Source organism: Chrysemys picta, chromosome 1 (assembly GCF_011386835.1).
Source record: "Chrysemys picta bellii isolate R12L10 chromosome 1, ASM1138683v2, whole genome shotgun sequence".
In the NCBI taxonomy this organism is placed as follows: domain Eukaryota; kingdom Metazoa; phylum Chordata; order Testudines; family Emydidae; genus Chrysemys; species Chrysemys picta.
Window position 1 is genome coordinate 355,634,495 of NC_088791.1, and position 17,727 is coordinate 355,652,221.

The 17,727-nt window shown below is 44.8% G+C and overlaps 1 protein-coding gene across 1 annotated transcript; it reads left to right on the forward strand.

Annotated features, from left to right (window-relative positions):
* Nucleotides 1-853: 853 nt before the first annotated feature.
* Nucleotides 854-1,801, forward strand: LOC101946652 (olfactory receptor 52E4-like). Its single transcript, XM_005312876.5, has one exon. It carries the CDS (start codon nucleotides 854-856, stop codon nucleotides 1,799-1,801), a length of 948 nt encoding a protein of 315 aa, XP_005312933.5.
* The last annotated feature ends 15,926 nt before the right edge of the window (nucleotides 1,802-17,727 follow it).

Consider the following 17,727-nt stretch of genomic DNA (forward strand, 5'->3'; position numbering starts at 1 on the left):
TCTGGAGCACATGACTTATGAGAAGAGGCTGAGAGAACTGGGATTGTTTAGTCTCCAGAAGAGAAGAATGAGGGGGGATTTGATAGCAGCCTTCAACTACCTGAAGGGGGGTTCCAAAGAGGATGGAGCTCGGCTGTTCTCAGTGGTGGCAGATGACAGAACAAGGAGCAATGGTCTCAAGTTGCGGTGGGGGAGGTCCAGGTTGGATATCAGGAAAAACTATTTCACTAGGAGGGTGGTGAAACACTGGAATGCGTTACCTAGGGAGGTGGTGGAGTCTCCTTCCTTGGAGGTTTTTAAGGCCCGGCTTGACAAAGCCCTGGCTGGGATGATTTAGCTGGGAATTGGTCCTGCTTTGAGCAGGGGGTTGGACTAGATGACCTCTTGAGGTCCCTTCCAACTCTGATATTCTATGATTCTATGATTCTATGATTCTATGGACTCCCTATCCTGGCTCTCATTGCATTAAGGAACAATGATGGATAACCAGTATCCACACTTGTGTTCCCTGCTGGTGCCTATTAAGGCTCCCCCACGACCAAGTGTAGGAATTATTAACCCAGGACAACAATAAAAATATGGAATTGGATGTAGTAGGGTCATTGTTCATAGTTATTTTCTCTAAATAATGAAAATGTCATTTTTCAGTGTGTGAAGTGCGATCAAAATGCTTCTCTCATGAGAACAGCCTCCGCTAGTGCATGCAATGTCTCATATTAATGTTTTCTCTCCATTCAGTCATTTCTACTGGGACCATCACCAGAGACCCTGAGAACGAACAGAAAGTCAGGGGAACGTACGGTATAAGCAGGAGACACCCTTATACCTAGGAGTTGGACACCTTGACCACTCCATGTCAGATTCCAACACAACTGACTTCACCAATCCCTCCACCTTCATCCTACTTGGCATTCCTGGCCTAGAGGCAGCACATATCTGGATCTCCATCCCCTTCTGCACCATGTATGCCATAGCCTTGTTGGGGAACTTCACTATCCTGTTCATCGTGAACAGGGAGCCGAGCCTCCACGAGCCCATGTTCTTTTTCCTCTGCATGCTCGCCGTCACCGACCTGCTCATTTCCACATCCACTATGCCCAAAATGCTGAGCATCTTCTGGTTCAATTCCAGGGAGATCAGTTTCACTGCCTGCCTCACCCAGATGTACTTCGTTCACTCCTTCTCAGCGATGGAGTCTGGAATCCTCGTGGCCATGGCTTTTGATCGCTATGTGGCCATCTGCAATCCTCTGAGATATTCCAACATCCTGTCAACCTCTGTTGTGGCCAAGATAGGCCTGGGCTTGGTGCTGCGCAGTGGCATACTCACATTACCCTATCCCTTCCTGACTAGGCAGTGGCCATATTGCAGAACCAACATCATCCCCCACTCCTATTGTCGGCATATAGCTGTGGTGAACCTGGCCTGTGCTGACATCCGCATCAGTAGTTATTATGGCCTGTTTCATCTTGTCTCTGTGATGGGAATGGATGGGTTTTTTATCGCCGTGTCCTATACTCTGATCCTCCGGGCCATCTTCCGCCTTCCCACAAAGGATGCTCGGCTCAAAACTTTTGGGACCTGCATCTCTCATCTTTGTGCCATTTTAATTTTGTACATACCAGATTTCTTCTCATCTCTCACACAGCGGTTTGGCCACAATGTGCCACTGCATATACGGATTCTCTTTGCTAATGTTTACCTGCTGGTGCCTCCTATGCTACACCCCATCATTTATGGGGTGAGGACGAAACAGATCCGGGACCGGCTGCTCCATCTATTTTTTCATAAAGAGACCTAAATGTTTTCTTCTTGTGCTCTGGCTCTCAGATTGAGCTCTGTGCAGAGCTGGCTGGTGCATGGTGCTGGGGCCTGTACCCTGAATCACTTACTGGAAACACAGAGATATTAAGTTGTTAATGTGCTGTGTCGATGTGATGAAATGGGGAGTCAGTCTATGTACACTACACTGGGTTGCCACTTTTCTAATTGCTGGTAGCTGGATCCCTGAAATTGCAATCTTGCCCCATCTCTTCTGTCAAGCCTCGACCTTGCTGTGTGTCTTCTGCCCAAGGCGCTGCCCCATCACTTGCTCCTGTCTTCCCCTCCCCTTGTCAGCTGCGACCCAGTCATCTCTAAAACCAATATATGCTCACATCTTATGGCAAATCATTTAAGGACACTGTTAAGTGTTAAAATTGTAATGTTTATTCTTACTTTGTGTCTAACTCTGTGGAGAGGGAAACCCTATCAGGACTCCTGGGATCTATGTTAGCTCTGGGAGAGGAAAGGGGTACAGTGGGTTACAGTAGGGGGCAAATACATTTGGGGTCGAAATAAGATCAGAATGGCCATACTGGGTAAAACCAATGGTCCATGTAGCCCAGTAGCCTTTCTTCTGACAGCGCCCAGTACCAGTTGATTCAGAGGGAATGAACAGAACATGGCAATCCTCATGTGATTCATGTGGAGCAGGGGAAGAGGAGCAGAGTGGGAACGGAAGCCCTACTCATTTTTGTCCCCTCCATCTTCCATACTGCTGCTGCCCTGGAGTTGTTTCATTTCCCCTGTCTTTGGAGGAACCTCTGGGGGTGTTTTTTTCTCCCCTCTCTGATCCTTTAGGGGCTGCTCTTTTCCATCCACCTCCCTTTCCCTTTCTGGAGATAGAGACATGTTGCGCAGTGCCACCAGTAGAGTCGCGATTGTTGCAAGGCCAGCTGGGAATCCTCTTTACCGCTAGGATCCTCCTCAAGCTTCAGAACGAAGCCAACCATTTTTTTCAAAATTGAACACCAGAGGCTCTAGGGTGGGTGCTCTCTATGCTTGTAGGGTACTCTGTGGTTTGCCTGCAGGAAACCCACAGGAATCGAGCCGCGGAGACTAGTTGGCTGCTGAAGTCGGGGTACCGGGTACATTTTAGACACCTCAGCACTCATTCAGCTGGGTTGACCACCCTGTTCTCCCCCGACCTACAGCCTGAGATGCTGGGAGCTGATGAGGTCGTGCCAGGTTGCTTGCTGCACCTTCAGTCCTGTGTGGAGGGGCTGACGTTGAATCTGTTCAATGTCTACCCCCAAATGCAGACCCAGAGTGGCTGTGTTTCTCACAACAGTCATTGCCTTCCTCGGCACCTTGGATCCTCACTAGTGCCTGGTCCTGAGTGGAGATTTTAATCCCATATTTGAGGACTAGAATCACTCAGAGATCGACAGCAGCCAGGCTGCTGCGGGTAGCCTCAGAGATATCATCAATCATTACTCCCTGGTGGATGTCTGGTACAACCAACACCCGGATGACAATTCCACTTTTACTTATGTCCAGGTAGAGGTTGATCAGTTGTGCTACTCCTGGTTGGACCTCGTGTATCTATTTTGTTTCCACCTTGCCTGGGCCCACTCCTCCAGCATGCAGCTGATCCAGCTCATGGCCCACGATTTAGTGTCCATGATGGCCTCTTTCATCTCAGTGCTCACTGGGTCTCTTCACCCTTCAGACCTCCCTGCGCATACTCCAGGAGGTGGGGGCCACCTTATTGCCTACCACTAGAAGGGGTCCTACAAGAGGGTGCTTCCCATCCACCCCTCCCCCCAGGACCTCTGGAATTCTTGATTGGGCTCCTGCCCATGAGTCCCCCGACACAGTCCTTTTCATAACCCATGGAGGGTGCACACCCTGCATCTGGTTCATTTCTGAATTCCACCAAGAGAACAACTTTACATGATCATGCTCTACATGCTTCACTACCTCATATGCCCTGATACCAAGTTGCAGGACCTAGTACCACCTTCGGCGGCTGAGGAGCCCCAGTGGGCCAGAAAGTAGTACACCTTTGTCCCACAGACCACTGGGGATATCGGTTGGTGGCTTCCTCACAGAACTATGCACACGGGCATGTACATGGCACAGTTCACCCCCATTCCAGATGCCTGCCCATTTTGTGGCATGAGACAGACCCTGGTGCACACCTATTTAGAATGTGCAAGGTTGCAGCCCCTCTTCCAACTCCTCCACAACTTCAACAGGAGGCTCTGGCTGCACTTTTCTCCAACCCTTTTCATATCTGTTAACTCCTTTAGCTCAACATACAGGACGTGGTGTCCAGGTTCCTTGTGTTACAGGTGAAATATACTCTAATATAAACCTGTAAACTTCTTAATAAAACAAATAATGAAACCCAGAAGAAAACTTATAAGAAACTTGTAAGAAAAGATATGTAGGGAAGCAAGTAGGCTAGACTACAGGCTACCACCGCTGCAGGCTGCTAGTTGGCAATGGCCAGGGACTTAGAAGTGATAAAGAGAGGGAGGCACACGTGTGTGTGTGTGGGTGAGTTACAAAGGAAAGAGAGAGATGGACCTAAATGCACCAGGAGAGAGAGTTAGAGAGAGAGAGAGAGAGAGAGAGAGAGAGAGAGATGGGATGAAACCCACCAGAAAGGCGTTCTGGGGAGCACTTTCCAAGGGAGACACAAACTCTCTCCCTGACCCCAAACAGGCACTGTGTGTGCCAGAAACATTAACTTCAGGGAAGACTGGCTGGATTAATTCTGAAATGAAAGCACAGGTTTGGGTGTAGAAAATGTATTGTGGCAACTCCTTGGCCAAACCCACTCCCCTTCCACCTCTGTGTCACTTCTCCAGGTTTGCTGTCACAGCTCCGCTCAAGTTCATGCACCAGCCAAGTGTGTTTGTAGCCCACGAACAAGACCCATGTGCTTTTGGGTCACAGCACAGTTCAGGCCCTGCCTCTGGCTGTGGGTTTCTAGGCCGACTCTCGCAGTGCAGCTTCTGTTCTGGTGCCTGTTTCTGGGAGCGGAAACATCCACACCAAGCACAAAGGCCCTGTGGCTAGCTTTGGCTCGGCTCCCCCAGACTCTCCAATTGCTTCAGCAGACCATTGCCAGAGCTTTCCTTTGGGCGCACTCTGTTACCAGTTTCTCCTTTTCAGGTCACATGATCGCTAAAGCAAACAGCCCCAGGCCCTGCAAAAGGGGTTGTGTGACACATGGCCAGAAAGAGTTAAGCAACTTGCAGGCTATTGATCCAGATTCACCTTTTAGGGACAGGTTAGAAAAGTATGTAAACAGTAATTGGGGCCATTCCATCATAGATAGGCTAGAGCTTTGAAATGTAGACTTGTATTATTAAAGAACTGGAAGAAGTTAGTGATTCTAGTAGTCTATATTTACTGACAGTATGTTAGAGGTTAGCAGTTTAACCAAAAGGTTTCCTGTCTAGAGATGGATTTGTTTATTTCAGAGATGAAAAGGAAATATTATTAGATGGAACTTGTGTGCAATAATATCATTTTCTATATGTCTTTTTAAAGTTTCTGGTGAACTCTCTTTAACTGTTTAATGGATAATAGCTTTATGTTAATCCAAGTAGTTAATTACCAGTGATGTTTAGGAAATAGAAGATTACTTCAAATCCCTATTGTTCACCCAAGGACTGCTGTGCTGCCTAGGATCTTTAAAAAGTGGTCTTGGAACCTGATCCTTTTAATCTCAGATCTCCTTAAGCATTATCGGGGGAAGCTCAAGTCACAAGACTCTGGTCTCCAGTTACATCCTGGTCCATCCTGATAATGAATATTTCAACATTGGACTATAGTCTCTTGAACTCTGAAGTCAGCCGTCTCTACTATGAAACTGACTTAAAAACTCTAATCATGTCTTTGTGTATAATTATATTTTAACCAATATTCTTTTTTAATAAATCCTAGTTTAGTTAATAGGAATTGTTTTTAAGTGACTATCTGGGTAATATCTGAAATATTCATTCACCTGGCAGGTGATGTGTAACCCTTTGGTATTGGTAGAACTTTATTATATGATGAACAAGATTTTCAATAATCATCAACATATGTGATTTAGCTGTCTTGGTGGAAGTCCAAGGCTAGGTTCCTTTAAGGGAACTGTGTTTTGGCTTCTGCCTAAGCAGTAAAGCATTGTGAAAACTGTTTTGTTGCTGCATTAGTAAATCCAAGTATTAGAATAACCACCCATTTTGGGGATTGTCAGCCCCTTTCTTTGCAGTTTGTCCTAATTGACCAATCTCAGATTGGCCCCCCTGGAAACCCATTCATAAGTTCTAAAACAATTCCTCTTCTTTAGACAGCAGAAGAGATACTCAGATCCAGGTAAATACAACAAAGCAAAACATGTGCAGACCATTTCCTTCCTCAGTGAACTTATAAATGGCCATGTTGGGTTAGACCAAAGATCCATCTAGCTCAGTATCCTGTCTTCTGACAGTGGCCAATGTCAATGCTTCAGAGGGAATGAACAGAACAGGTAATTATCAAGTGATCCATTCTCCATCACCCTTTCCCAGCTTCCAGCAAACAGAAGCTAGGGACATGATTCCTGCCCATCCTGGTTAATAGTCATTGATGGACCTATCCTCCATGAATTCATCTAGGTGTTGTTTTTTTGAAAGCTGTAATAGTCTTGGCCTTCACAACATCCTCTGGGAAGGAGTTCCAAAGGTTGAATGTGTGTTGTGTTAAGAAATACTTTCTTTTATATATTTTAAACCTGCTGCCTATTAATTTCATTTGGTGACCCTAGAAAAAAAACTGTTGAGCAATAGTCAACAAGGTTTCTGTAAAGCGAAATCGTGTCTTACTAATCTATTAGAGTTCTTTGAAGGGGTCGACAAACATGTGGACAAGGGGGATACAGTGGACATAGTGTACTTAGATTTCCAAGAAGCCTTTGACAAGGTCCCTCACCAAAGGCTCTTATGTAAATTAAGCTGTCATGGGATAAAAGGGAAGGATTGAGAACTGGTTAAAAGACAGGGAACAAAGGGTAGGAATTAATGGTAAATTCTCAGAATGGAGAGGGATAACTAGTGGTGTTCCCCGAGGGTCAGTCCTCAGACCAATCCTATTCAACTTATTCATAAATGATCTGGAGAAAGGGGTAAACAGTGAGGTGGTAAAGTTTGCAGATGATACTAAGCTGCTCAAGATAGTTAAGACCAAAGCAGATTGTGATGAACTTCAAAAATATTTCACAAAACTAAGTGATTGGGCACAAAATGACAAATGAAATTTAATGTGGATAAATGTAAAGTAATGCACATTGGAGAAAATAACCCCAACTATATATATAATATAATGGGGTCTAATTTAGCTACAACGAGTCAGGAAAAAGATCTTGGAGTCATCGTGGATAGTTCTCTGAAGATGTCCACGCAGTGTGCAGAGGCGGTCAAAAAAGCAAACAGGATGTTAGGAAAAATTAAAAAGGGGATAGAGAATAAGATGGAGAATATATTATTGCCCTTATATAAATCAATGGTACGCCCACATCTCGAATACTGCGTACAGATGTGGTCTTCTCATCTCAAAAAAGATATACTGGCACTAGAAAAGGTTCAGAAAAGGGCAACTAAAATGATTAGGGGTTTGGAACGGGTCCCGTATGAGGAGAGATTAAAGAGGCTAGGACTCTTCAGCTTGGAAAAGAGGAGACTAAGGGGGGATATGCTAGAGGTATATAAAATTATGAGTGATGTGGAGAAAGTGGATAAGGAAAAGTTATTTACTTATTCCCATAATACAAGAACTAGGGGTCACCAAATGAAATTAATAGACAGCAGGTTTAAAAAAAATAAAAGGAAGTTCTTCACGCAGTGCACAGTCAACTTGTGGAACTCCTTACCTGAGGAGGTTGTGAAGGCTAGGGCTATAACAGTGTTTAAAAGAGAATTGGTTAAATTCGTGGTTGGTAAGTCTATTAATAGCTATTTGCCAGGATGGGTAAGGAATGGTGTCCGTAGCCTCTGTTTGTCAGAGGATGGAGATGGATGGCAGGAGAGAGATTACTTGATAATTGCCTCTTAGATTCACTCCCTCTGGGGCACCTGGCATTGTCCATTGTTGGCAGACAGGATACTGGGCTAGATGGACATTTGGTCTGACCCGTGCAGCCTGGTACAGTCTGACCTGGTACAGCCGTTCTTATGTTCTTATGTAACGGTGGTACCTAGACTGAAAAGTCCAGCCTGCAAATGTATCCTTCCCTTTCTCTCAATTCTACCCACAGCAGTTTTGTTCTTATTTGGAAAGAAGCAGTATGAGGTACTCCCATCACCTGAAGTGATGGAATATGTTGCAGTCCATTAGCTGTCAAGGAGGGTGTTTAATAGTATCTATAGTAGAACCTTATAGTTACGAACACCAGAGATACTTACTGACCGATCAACCACACATTTCATTCAGAAACAGAAGTACAAAGTCAGGCATCAGCAGAGTGAGAAAAAAAATACAAGTGAGTACTTAGTAAATGTAAAGTATAAAAATACTAAATGGGAAGTTAAAAATAAACATTTTTCAAAGTTAGGGAACAAAGGAAAAACTGGATTATTTGGGAAAAAGAGGCTAGGGATATAATTAATTCTAGACAACAATTTGGTTTATAGAAACCCGGTATTGCCAAATTAACCTCTTTTCATCCTTTAATTTGAGTACACATTTGGTTGCTCAATGGAACCATGGAGATGCAATAGACTTTGATATCTAGAAGGTATTTGTTTCATAGGGGAAAACATTCTGATAAAAAATAAACACTATACAATAACAATAGAGCACACGTAAAATGGACTAAAAGCTTTTTAACTGATAGATCTCAGAAAGCAGTTGCCAATGGACCATTGTCAGCGAAAGGAGATGTTAGGCCGGATGCTATTCAACATTTTAATCAATGACCTGGGAGCAAATAGAAAATCACTGCAGCTAAAATTCATGATGACCCAAAGACCAGCAGAGTGGTTACAATGAGAAGAACAGTGCAGGCGTAACGATTCATTTGCAGTGTTTGTCCAGCTGGGCCCATGTATACAATATGTTTTAATAAAGTCAAATGCAAAGTTGTTCTCTAGAAAAGGGAAATGTGGGTCCAACCCAAAGACTGTGGCACTGCATTATGGAATGCAGGGACACTGGAAAGGATTTTGGGGTCACTGTGGACGGCATGAGCTCCCAGTGTGATGCTGTGGCAAAAAAGGGCTGATGCGATATTTGGATGCCTGACCAACTTCTTAAGAGTGGTGGTTTATTATCCCTATTTTCTATTCCCCTGTCCCCGGGTAACACCAGGTCAATTTGAGGGATCCGGCCACTTTTGTCAGGGTTTGAGTTTGTCCCATTGGTTTCAGTCTCCTCAGGACATGTTGCTCTATGCCTCCATGAGAACTGATCAGACTAAAACTCCAATGTTTTAGTGAGTCTCACCTTGGGACAGGTAGTTTGTGTTTGTGCTAGGTAAGTGAATTGTGCTTGTCTTTGCAATCAGCTGTATCATTGCTCTGCCTAGTGTTAACAATGGTGCCCCTGTAAAAGGTTGCATTTTGGCTTCACAAACGCAACCTCAGGGTCACAGTCCTCCTGATATTCGCTGGCCGGCTGGAAGTGGCCTCAGAAAAGGAAGGAGGACGTTCTGCATGAAGTTATGCAGCAGTCCCTTGCTGAAAATCAAAAAATGAACGACTAACAGGACAGTGAAATGAGGGTACGTGCCAGGAGAACGCAGCTTGAAGGCAAAACCATGGAGCGGCTCGTAAACATTAGAGAGCGCCAAGCAGACTCGATTCAGGTGCTCCTAACACTATATACAGAGCAGCTACACACCCGCCTACCCCCCTGCTGTCCTTGAATCAAAACTCTTTCCCTTGCGCTCCTATGTCACCTCCAACACAATTTGGCCACCATCTTATTTTGTATCACCACCAGCTGCCTCCAACACCTACACCTTCACCGTCCAGCCCTGCAGACTCCAACCATCACCCACTTCACTCAACCCCCATCCACAGGCAGTTCAGCTCGCATGAAGTGCAGCACCCATTGCACGGCACTGCAGACAACAAGGCTGCATATGACACCTGTATATACACACATCTGTAATGATTCCAGACCCCCCCACACCTCCCTCCACCCTTCCCCCACACTGCACAGATGTGTCATCCCATGTGTGTCTCTCCAAGCTTTTCTCAATATTAATCAATGCATTTCCTTTGTTTGAAAGCGTTCTTTATTGCATTCAGTGAAAGGAAGCACAGCCCAGAAACGCAACCGGCACTGCTAGTCAGTGCATCCTATGGAGCAATCACAGACTCCTAATAGGACCACATTAGTGCCTTCGGCAATGAATTGCTGCCTCAAGGGATCTCTGATCCTCATGGCCCTGTGCTGGGCCCCTCTAATAGCCCTAGTCTCTGGCTGTTGAAGTTCAGCCTCCAGGCACTGAGCCTCTGGTGTCCATGCCTGAGTGAAGCTTTCACCCTTCCCTTCACAAATATTATGCAGGGAACAGCATGCGGCTATAAACATAGGGATGTTGTCATCGGCCAGATCCAGCTTCCCATACGGACTTCGTCAACGGGCCTTTAAACCTGCCAAAAGCTCACTCAAGAGTCATTCTGCACCAGCTCAACCCATTTTGAGCTGCTCCTTGCTGCTGTCAAGGCTCCCCATGCATGGCTTCATGAGCCATGGCATTAAGGGGTAGGCAGAATCTCCCAGGATCACAATGGGCATTTCGAGTTCCCCTACGGTGATCTTCTTGTCCAGGAGAAAAGGCTCAGCTTGCAGCTTCCTGACCAGGCCTGTGTTCTGAAAGATTTGTGGGTCATGCACCTTTCTGGACCAGCCTGTGTTAATGTCCATGAAACGCCCACTGTAATCCACAAGCGCCTGGAGAACCATTGAGAAATACCGCATCCTATTAATGTAACCAGAGGCTAGGTGGTCTGGTGTCAGAATTGGAATATATGTGCCATCTATCGCCTCTCCACAGCTAGGGAACCCATCTGTGCAAAGCCATCCACAGTGTCACACACACTGCCCAGAGTCATGGTTTTTCTGAGCAGGATGTGATTAATGGCCCTGCAAACTTGCATCAACATGAGTCCAATGGTCGACTTGCCCACTCAGAATTGGTTAGCGACCAATCGGTAGCTGTCTGGAGTAGCCAGCTTCCAAAGTGTGATTGCCATGCACTTCATCACCCTCAGGGCAGATCTCATTCTCATGTCCTTGCGCTACAGGGTGGGGGCGAGCTCATCACACAATCCCATTCAAGTGCATTTTCTCATACAAAAGTTCTGCAGCATAATGATATGCTCCCCCCACTCAGTGCTTGTTTTCTAAGCCCCAAAATGGCACTCCACTGTGGTCAGCGTGTCCGTGAATTCCACAACAAGCGCCTGTTTTCTCCACTACGCCTGTCAACAACTTCGTTGGACTCCTCATCCTCACTTGCCATTTAAGGAGTGGCTGGACTGCCATTCGTGATGTATTAGTGAGACCCATGAGCATATTCATGAACAGTTCAGGATCTGTTCCCGCAGAGTGAAAAGTTGGACAGAGTGTGCAGTACAAAAACGGTTGAAAGATACCACGAAATGTGGATGGAAGGGAAAGGACTGTTGGGATGCAAACCAATGTATGACGGGGCATTGGGACAGGACCCAGGTTGCCCCAAGAGCCCCCCGCCCTCTTCCCACAAACCTCAGCGGCTGAAGGGGAAGAGGTGCTCTGTGGGATACCTGCCCAGAGTGCACCTCTCTTTATGACCAGCTGACAGTGTGAACACACAGCAGCCCTGTCCCTGCAGCGCTCTCTGAGGGGGGTTAACTCCCGGCCCGTTACATCTGCAAGTGTGGACATAGCCTAAGTCTGTTCCCCTGAAGCGACCCCAGTGACTGTGATGCGTTGGCAGGTTTCTGAGTGGCAGTCCCTGAAAGAGCGGGAGTCCATTTCCCTCTTGGTGTGACGGAGAGACCGTGGTTACAGGAGGGAAGTCAGGACTCCTGGGTTCTGTCTGCAATCCTGTCTATCATTCTTTGTGTGACCTTGGCCAGCCCATAATCTCTACCTATGTGTATACTGGGATATTTTCCTTTGCTGACTGTTTTGAAGATCCTTCAATGACGTATGCTGCACAGTATGATGATAGTGAGGAGATTTATTGATTTCTGATTCCATAGGGACAGCCTCATATGTCTGTAGAAAGTGCTCATGTCTCCCTTCAGTCATCTTTCTCCAGATCTGTCTGTCTCCTATCTACCCATCCATCCTGGGCATTTACAGGGTACAGAGCCTAGGGACATCTAGGCATTATCCCTTATTTTCTTCTAATCAACTATGTTTTATAAATATACATAAATATAAAAAACAGCCAATTCCTCTCTCACTCAGCACAGAGCCCAGGAGTTCTCATCTCCCTTTGGGAAGGTTCCTTAATTACTGTTTACTCATAAAGCTGGATAATTAGCACAAAGTGGAGACATGCTTTTCTACAGCCTGTTTACATTCAGATGCTCTCTTCTTCTCTAGAGGCTGAGAGAACCCCCCTGGGAATACACAGAGCTATATTATAAACTGTGCCCACCCCTGTGTCGGCTCTTGCCATGAGATGTTGCTGAAGATGCTGGGGTGAGAGAGGAGTGGGACACGGCTACCTGAGGGGGATTCCCGGGGAGGACACTTCCATCTCAGAATTCACAGGTACCCATCTCTTGCTGAGGAGCTCACCTGATCTCAAACCCTGTGCAACGTGGGTGTGGTGGGACAGAGAGTAAGTCTGTGGTTCTTTCTCCTCTGCACAACCATGACACATCCCAGAGCCCTTGCCATAAGTGATGAGTTTGCTAAAGAATCACTGGCCAAAATGTCACTGATTTCTGTGTATCCCTGCTCATCCCGCCTGATGGCCTCCAGCCCCAAGGTGGTGCATTTCAGTGGCACAGTGAATCCTTCAGGATGAAAGATGTTTTTAGATTAGCAATACAAGGTCGAATTCTGAGACCATGGCCTGTATTTTGCTCAGGCCCCAGTGAGGCCAAACTTCCCTTGGACCAAGAATGGAGTACAGACGTAAGGAGAGAACTGTGTGTTAATGCACAGACCCTGTCACCCCCTCTTCTTACATTTTAGGGCTCTGTCTGTTAATGGGGCAGGGGAACAGGGGCTGTTACCTGACTTTTATCTGCTGGAAAGATTAGAGGTGCAATGGTTCCTCATTAGAACACTAATGAAAAGTTTTCAACATGTGTTACACATACTTTCTCCTAGCTTCATTTGAAGAAGTCAGCTGAATTGTTATACCTGAAACTTTCAAAAAACAATTCTGCTCAAACCAGACACCCAGCGTGGGAAATTTTAGTCCAAAAACCGAAAATTTGGCAAACTTATAAGCAACTGAAAATGAGGTCTTCCAATGGATTGTGTCAGACAGCCTTAACTACAGGTGATGCCACCAGCACCACCTACACTGGCTAATCCATTTGTGAATCCCATTCTTCTATGCTTTTTGCTCCGATAATGTTGGTAGCAAGGAGTTCTACACGCCAAATAATAATTATGTTAGCAATTACCTTTTCTCAAGGTTATATGTTCAGACTTTCAATGTAACTAAATGTTCCCTTGTTCATGTTATGAGACACATTAAATATAAATGCCTGATCTACTTCCTTTATCAATAGATCCATAGGGTTTAAGGTCGGAAGGGACCTTTTGATCATCCAGTCTGACCACCTGTAAAACACAGGCCTATTAAATTTCACTCAGTTACCTCTGTATTGAGCCGAAAGACTTGTGTGTGACTAAGGCCTGGTCTACAGTAGGATTTTACATCATAAAATGGTAGAGCCATAGAGTTATAAGGGAACACAAAGGTGAGCGAGTCTAACCCCTTGACAAGATGCAGGATTTGTTTTGTCTTAGTCATCTAAGACTGATGGCTATCCGCACATCTTTGGAAAACCTCCACAGAAGGAGCTTCCTTGACAAATCCATGCTGACTATCACTTATCGCCTTATTATCTTCTAGATGTTTGCAAATTGATTCCTTAATTATATGCTCCATTTTCTTACCGGGTACAGGAGTTAAGCTGACTGGTCTGTAATTGCCTGGGATGTGCTTATTTCCCTGTTTATAGATAGGCAGTATATGTTCTCTTTTCCATTCTTCTGGAATCTCCCATGTCTTCCATGACTTTTCAAAGATAATTACTAATGGCTCAGATATCTTCTCAGTCAGTTCCTTCAGAGCATTCTAGGATGCATTCGTTAGACTCTGGTGAATTGAAGACATCTAACTTGTCTAAGTAACTTTTAACTTGTTCTTTCCCTATTTTAGACTCAGAACCTACCCCATTTTCACTGGCATTCTCTGTGTTAGCTGTCCAAACACCACCAACCTTCTTGGTGAAAACCGAAACAAAGAAGTCATTAAGAACCTCTGTTCTTATTTTCTGTTATTGTTTCCACCTCTTCATTTACTAACAGGCCTACCCTGTCCTTGGTCTTCCATTTGCTTCTAAAGTATTTGTAGAATGTTTTCCTGTTACCCTTTATGTCCGGAGCTAGTTTGATCTCGTTTTGTGCCTCGGCCTTTCTATTATTGCCCCTACATACATTTGTTATTTGTGTACATTCCTCCTTTGTAATTTGACATTGTTTCCACTTTTTAGAGGATCCTTTTTTGTTTTTTAGATCATTCAAGAATTCCTGGTTAAGCCATTGTGGTCTCTTGCCATACTTCCTATCTTTCCTGCAGTGGGACAGTTTGCTCTTGTGCCCTTAATAATGTCTCTCTGAAAAACTGCCTGCTGTCTTCTATTATTTTTCCCCTTAACCTTGCTACCCATGAAATCTTGCCTACCAACTCCCTGAGTTTATTAAAGTCTGCCTTCTTGAAATCCTTTGCCTTTATTTTCCTTTTTCCCTCCTACCATTCCTTAGAATCATGAACTCTATCATTTCATGATCACTTCTCCCCAAACTGCCTTCCACTTTCAAATTCTCAAAGAGTTCCTCCTTTTTTTGTCAAAATCAGTTCTAGAACAGCCTCTCTCCTGGTAGCTTCTCCAGCTTCTGGAACCAAAAAATACCTCCAATACATCCCAAGAACTTGTTGGATAATCTGTGCCCTGGTGTAGATAGCATGAGATAAATTCTTCGATCAAACTAGCTACCACGTCTCGGGGATTACCTATGCTGAAAGGAGAACCCCTTCCATCCATGTAATTAGTGTCTATATTGAAGTGCTATGGCAGTGTCAAGGTTCCTTCCCCACTCTGAACTTTAGGGTACAGATGTGGGGGACCTGCATGAGAAGCTCTAAGCTCAATTAAGAGCTTAGATCTGGTCTGGCTGCCACCACTCCCAAGCACTAATTCCCTTCACTGGGTAGCCTTGAGAGACTCTTCACAATTTCCTGGTGAACACAGATCCAACCCCTTGGATCTTAAAACAAGGAGAAATTAACCATCCCCCCTCCTTTCTCCCACCAACTGCTGGTGGACCCAGATCCAACCCCCTTGGATCTTAAAACAAGGAAAAATCAATCAGGTATTAAGAAAAAGGCTTTTAATTAAAGAAAAGAAAGGTAAAAGAAAACCCTCTGGGAGAGATTAGCATACCAGCTACTCTCACAGACAACAGATTCCAAACACAGAGGGTGCTCCCCTGGGCAAAACCTTAGTTACACACAAAAAAATACCCAAATACCCAATTTGACTATTCCTCTAATTGCACAAGACAGGTTACAAAGAAATAAACATAAACCTATTTATTTCCTTCACTAATACTCACTACTTCATAAGAGGCTGAATTCTGGAGCTTTCCCACTCCAGTCCAAAGTGAAAACTCAAGAGACAAAGGGAACTTCCCTCCTTCCCTTTGAACCATCTTGTTCTCCCATTGGTTCCTCTGGTCAGGTGTCAGCTAGGCTAGGTGAACTTCTTAACCTAGCCTAGGGGACAGGTGAGCAAAGCCCAGAGGTAAGTGGGGAACATGGAGACCGGGGAGATGGGTCGGAAACGAGAGGGAGTGTGGGCTATATTGTCAGAGAGAAAGGAGGGTCAGGACAAAACTGGGAGGAAAGATCAAACCAGTATCTTAGATGCCTATATACAAATGCGAGAAGTATGGGGAATAAGCAGGAAGAACTGGAAGTGCTAATAAATAAATACAACTATGACATAGTTGGCATCACTGAAACTTGGTGGGATAATACACATGATTGGAATGTTGGTGTGGATGGGTACAGCTTGCTCAGGAAGGATAGACAGGGGAAAAAGGGAGGAGGTGTTGCCTTATATATTAAAAATGTACACACTTGGACTGAGGTAGAGATTGACATAGGAGACGGAAGTGTTGAGAGTCTCTGGGTTAGGCTAAAAGGGGTAAAAACAAGGGAGATGTCATGCTAGGAGTCTACTACAGGCCACCTAACCAGGTGGAAGAGGTGGATGAGGCTTTCTTTAAGCAACTAACAAAATCCTCCAAAGCCCAAGATTTGGTGGTGATGGGGGACTTCAACTATCCGGATATATGTTGGGAAAATAACACAGCGGGGCACAGACTATCCAACAAATTCTTGGACTGCATTGGAGACAACTTTTTATTTCAGAATGTTGAAAAAGCTACTCGGGGGGAGCTGTTCTAGACTTGATTTTAACAAATAGGGAGGAACTCGTTGAGAATTTGAAAGTAGAAGGCAGCCTGAGTGAAAGTGATCATGAAATCATAGAGTTTGCAATTCTAAGGAAGGGTAGAAGGGAGAACAGCAAAATAGAGACAATGGATTTCAGGAAGGCAGATTTTGGTAAGCTCAGAGAGCTGATAGGTAATGTCCCATGGCAATCAAGACTGAGGGGAAAAACAACTGAGGAGAGTTGGCAGTTTTTCAACACAGGAATGCAGGGGCAAGTTTAGAAAGGCAAAGGCACAAAATGAGCTCAAACTAGCTACGGGAATAAAGGGAAACAAGAAGACTTTTTATCAATACATTAGAAGCAAGAGGAAGACCAAAGACAGGGTAGGCCCACTGCTTAGTGAAGAGGGAGAAACAGTAACAGGAAACTTGGAAATGGCAGAGATGCTTAATGACTTCTTTGTTTCGGTCTTCACCGAGAAGTCTGAAGGAATGCCTAACATAGTGAATACTCAAGGAGCTAATAGAGGAGGTATCTGAGCCTCTAGCTATTATCTTTGGAAAATCATGGGAGACGGGAGAGATTCCAGAAGACTGGAAAAGGGCAAATATAGTGCCCATCTATAAAAAGGGAAATAAAAACAACCCAGGAAACTACAGACCAGTTAGTTTAACTTCTGTGCCAGGGAAGAGAATGGAGCAAGTAATTAAGGAAATCATCTGCAAACACTTGGAAGGTGGTAAGGTGATAGGGAACAGCCAGCATGGATTTGTGAAGAACAAATCATGTCAAACCAATCTGATAGCTTTCTTTGATAGGATAACGAGCCTTATGGATAAGGGTGAAGCTGTGGATGTGGTATACCTAGACTTTAGTAAGGCATTTGATACAGTCTCGCATGATATTCTTATCGATAAATTAGGCAAATACAATTTAGATGGGGCTACTATAAGGTGGGTGCATAACTGGCTGGATAACCGTACTCAGAGAGTTGTTATTAATGGTTCCCAATCCTGCTGGAAAGGCGTAACAAGTGGGGTTCCGCAGAGGTCTGTTTTGGAACCGGCGCTGTTCAATATCTTCATCAACGACTTAGATATTGGCATAGAAAGTACGCTTATTAAGTTTGCGGATGATACCAAACTGGGAGGGATTGCAACTGCTTTGGAGGACAGGGTCATAATTCAAAATGATCTGGACAAATTGGAGAAATGGGCTGAGGTAAACAGGATGAAGTTTAACAAAGACAAATGCAAAGTGCTCCACCTAGGAAGGA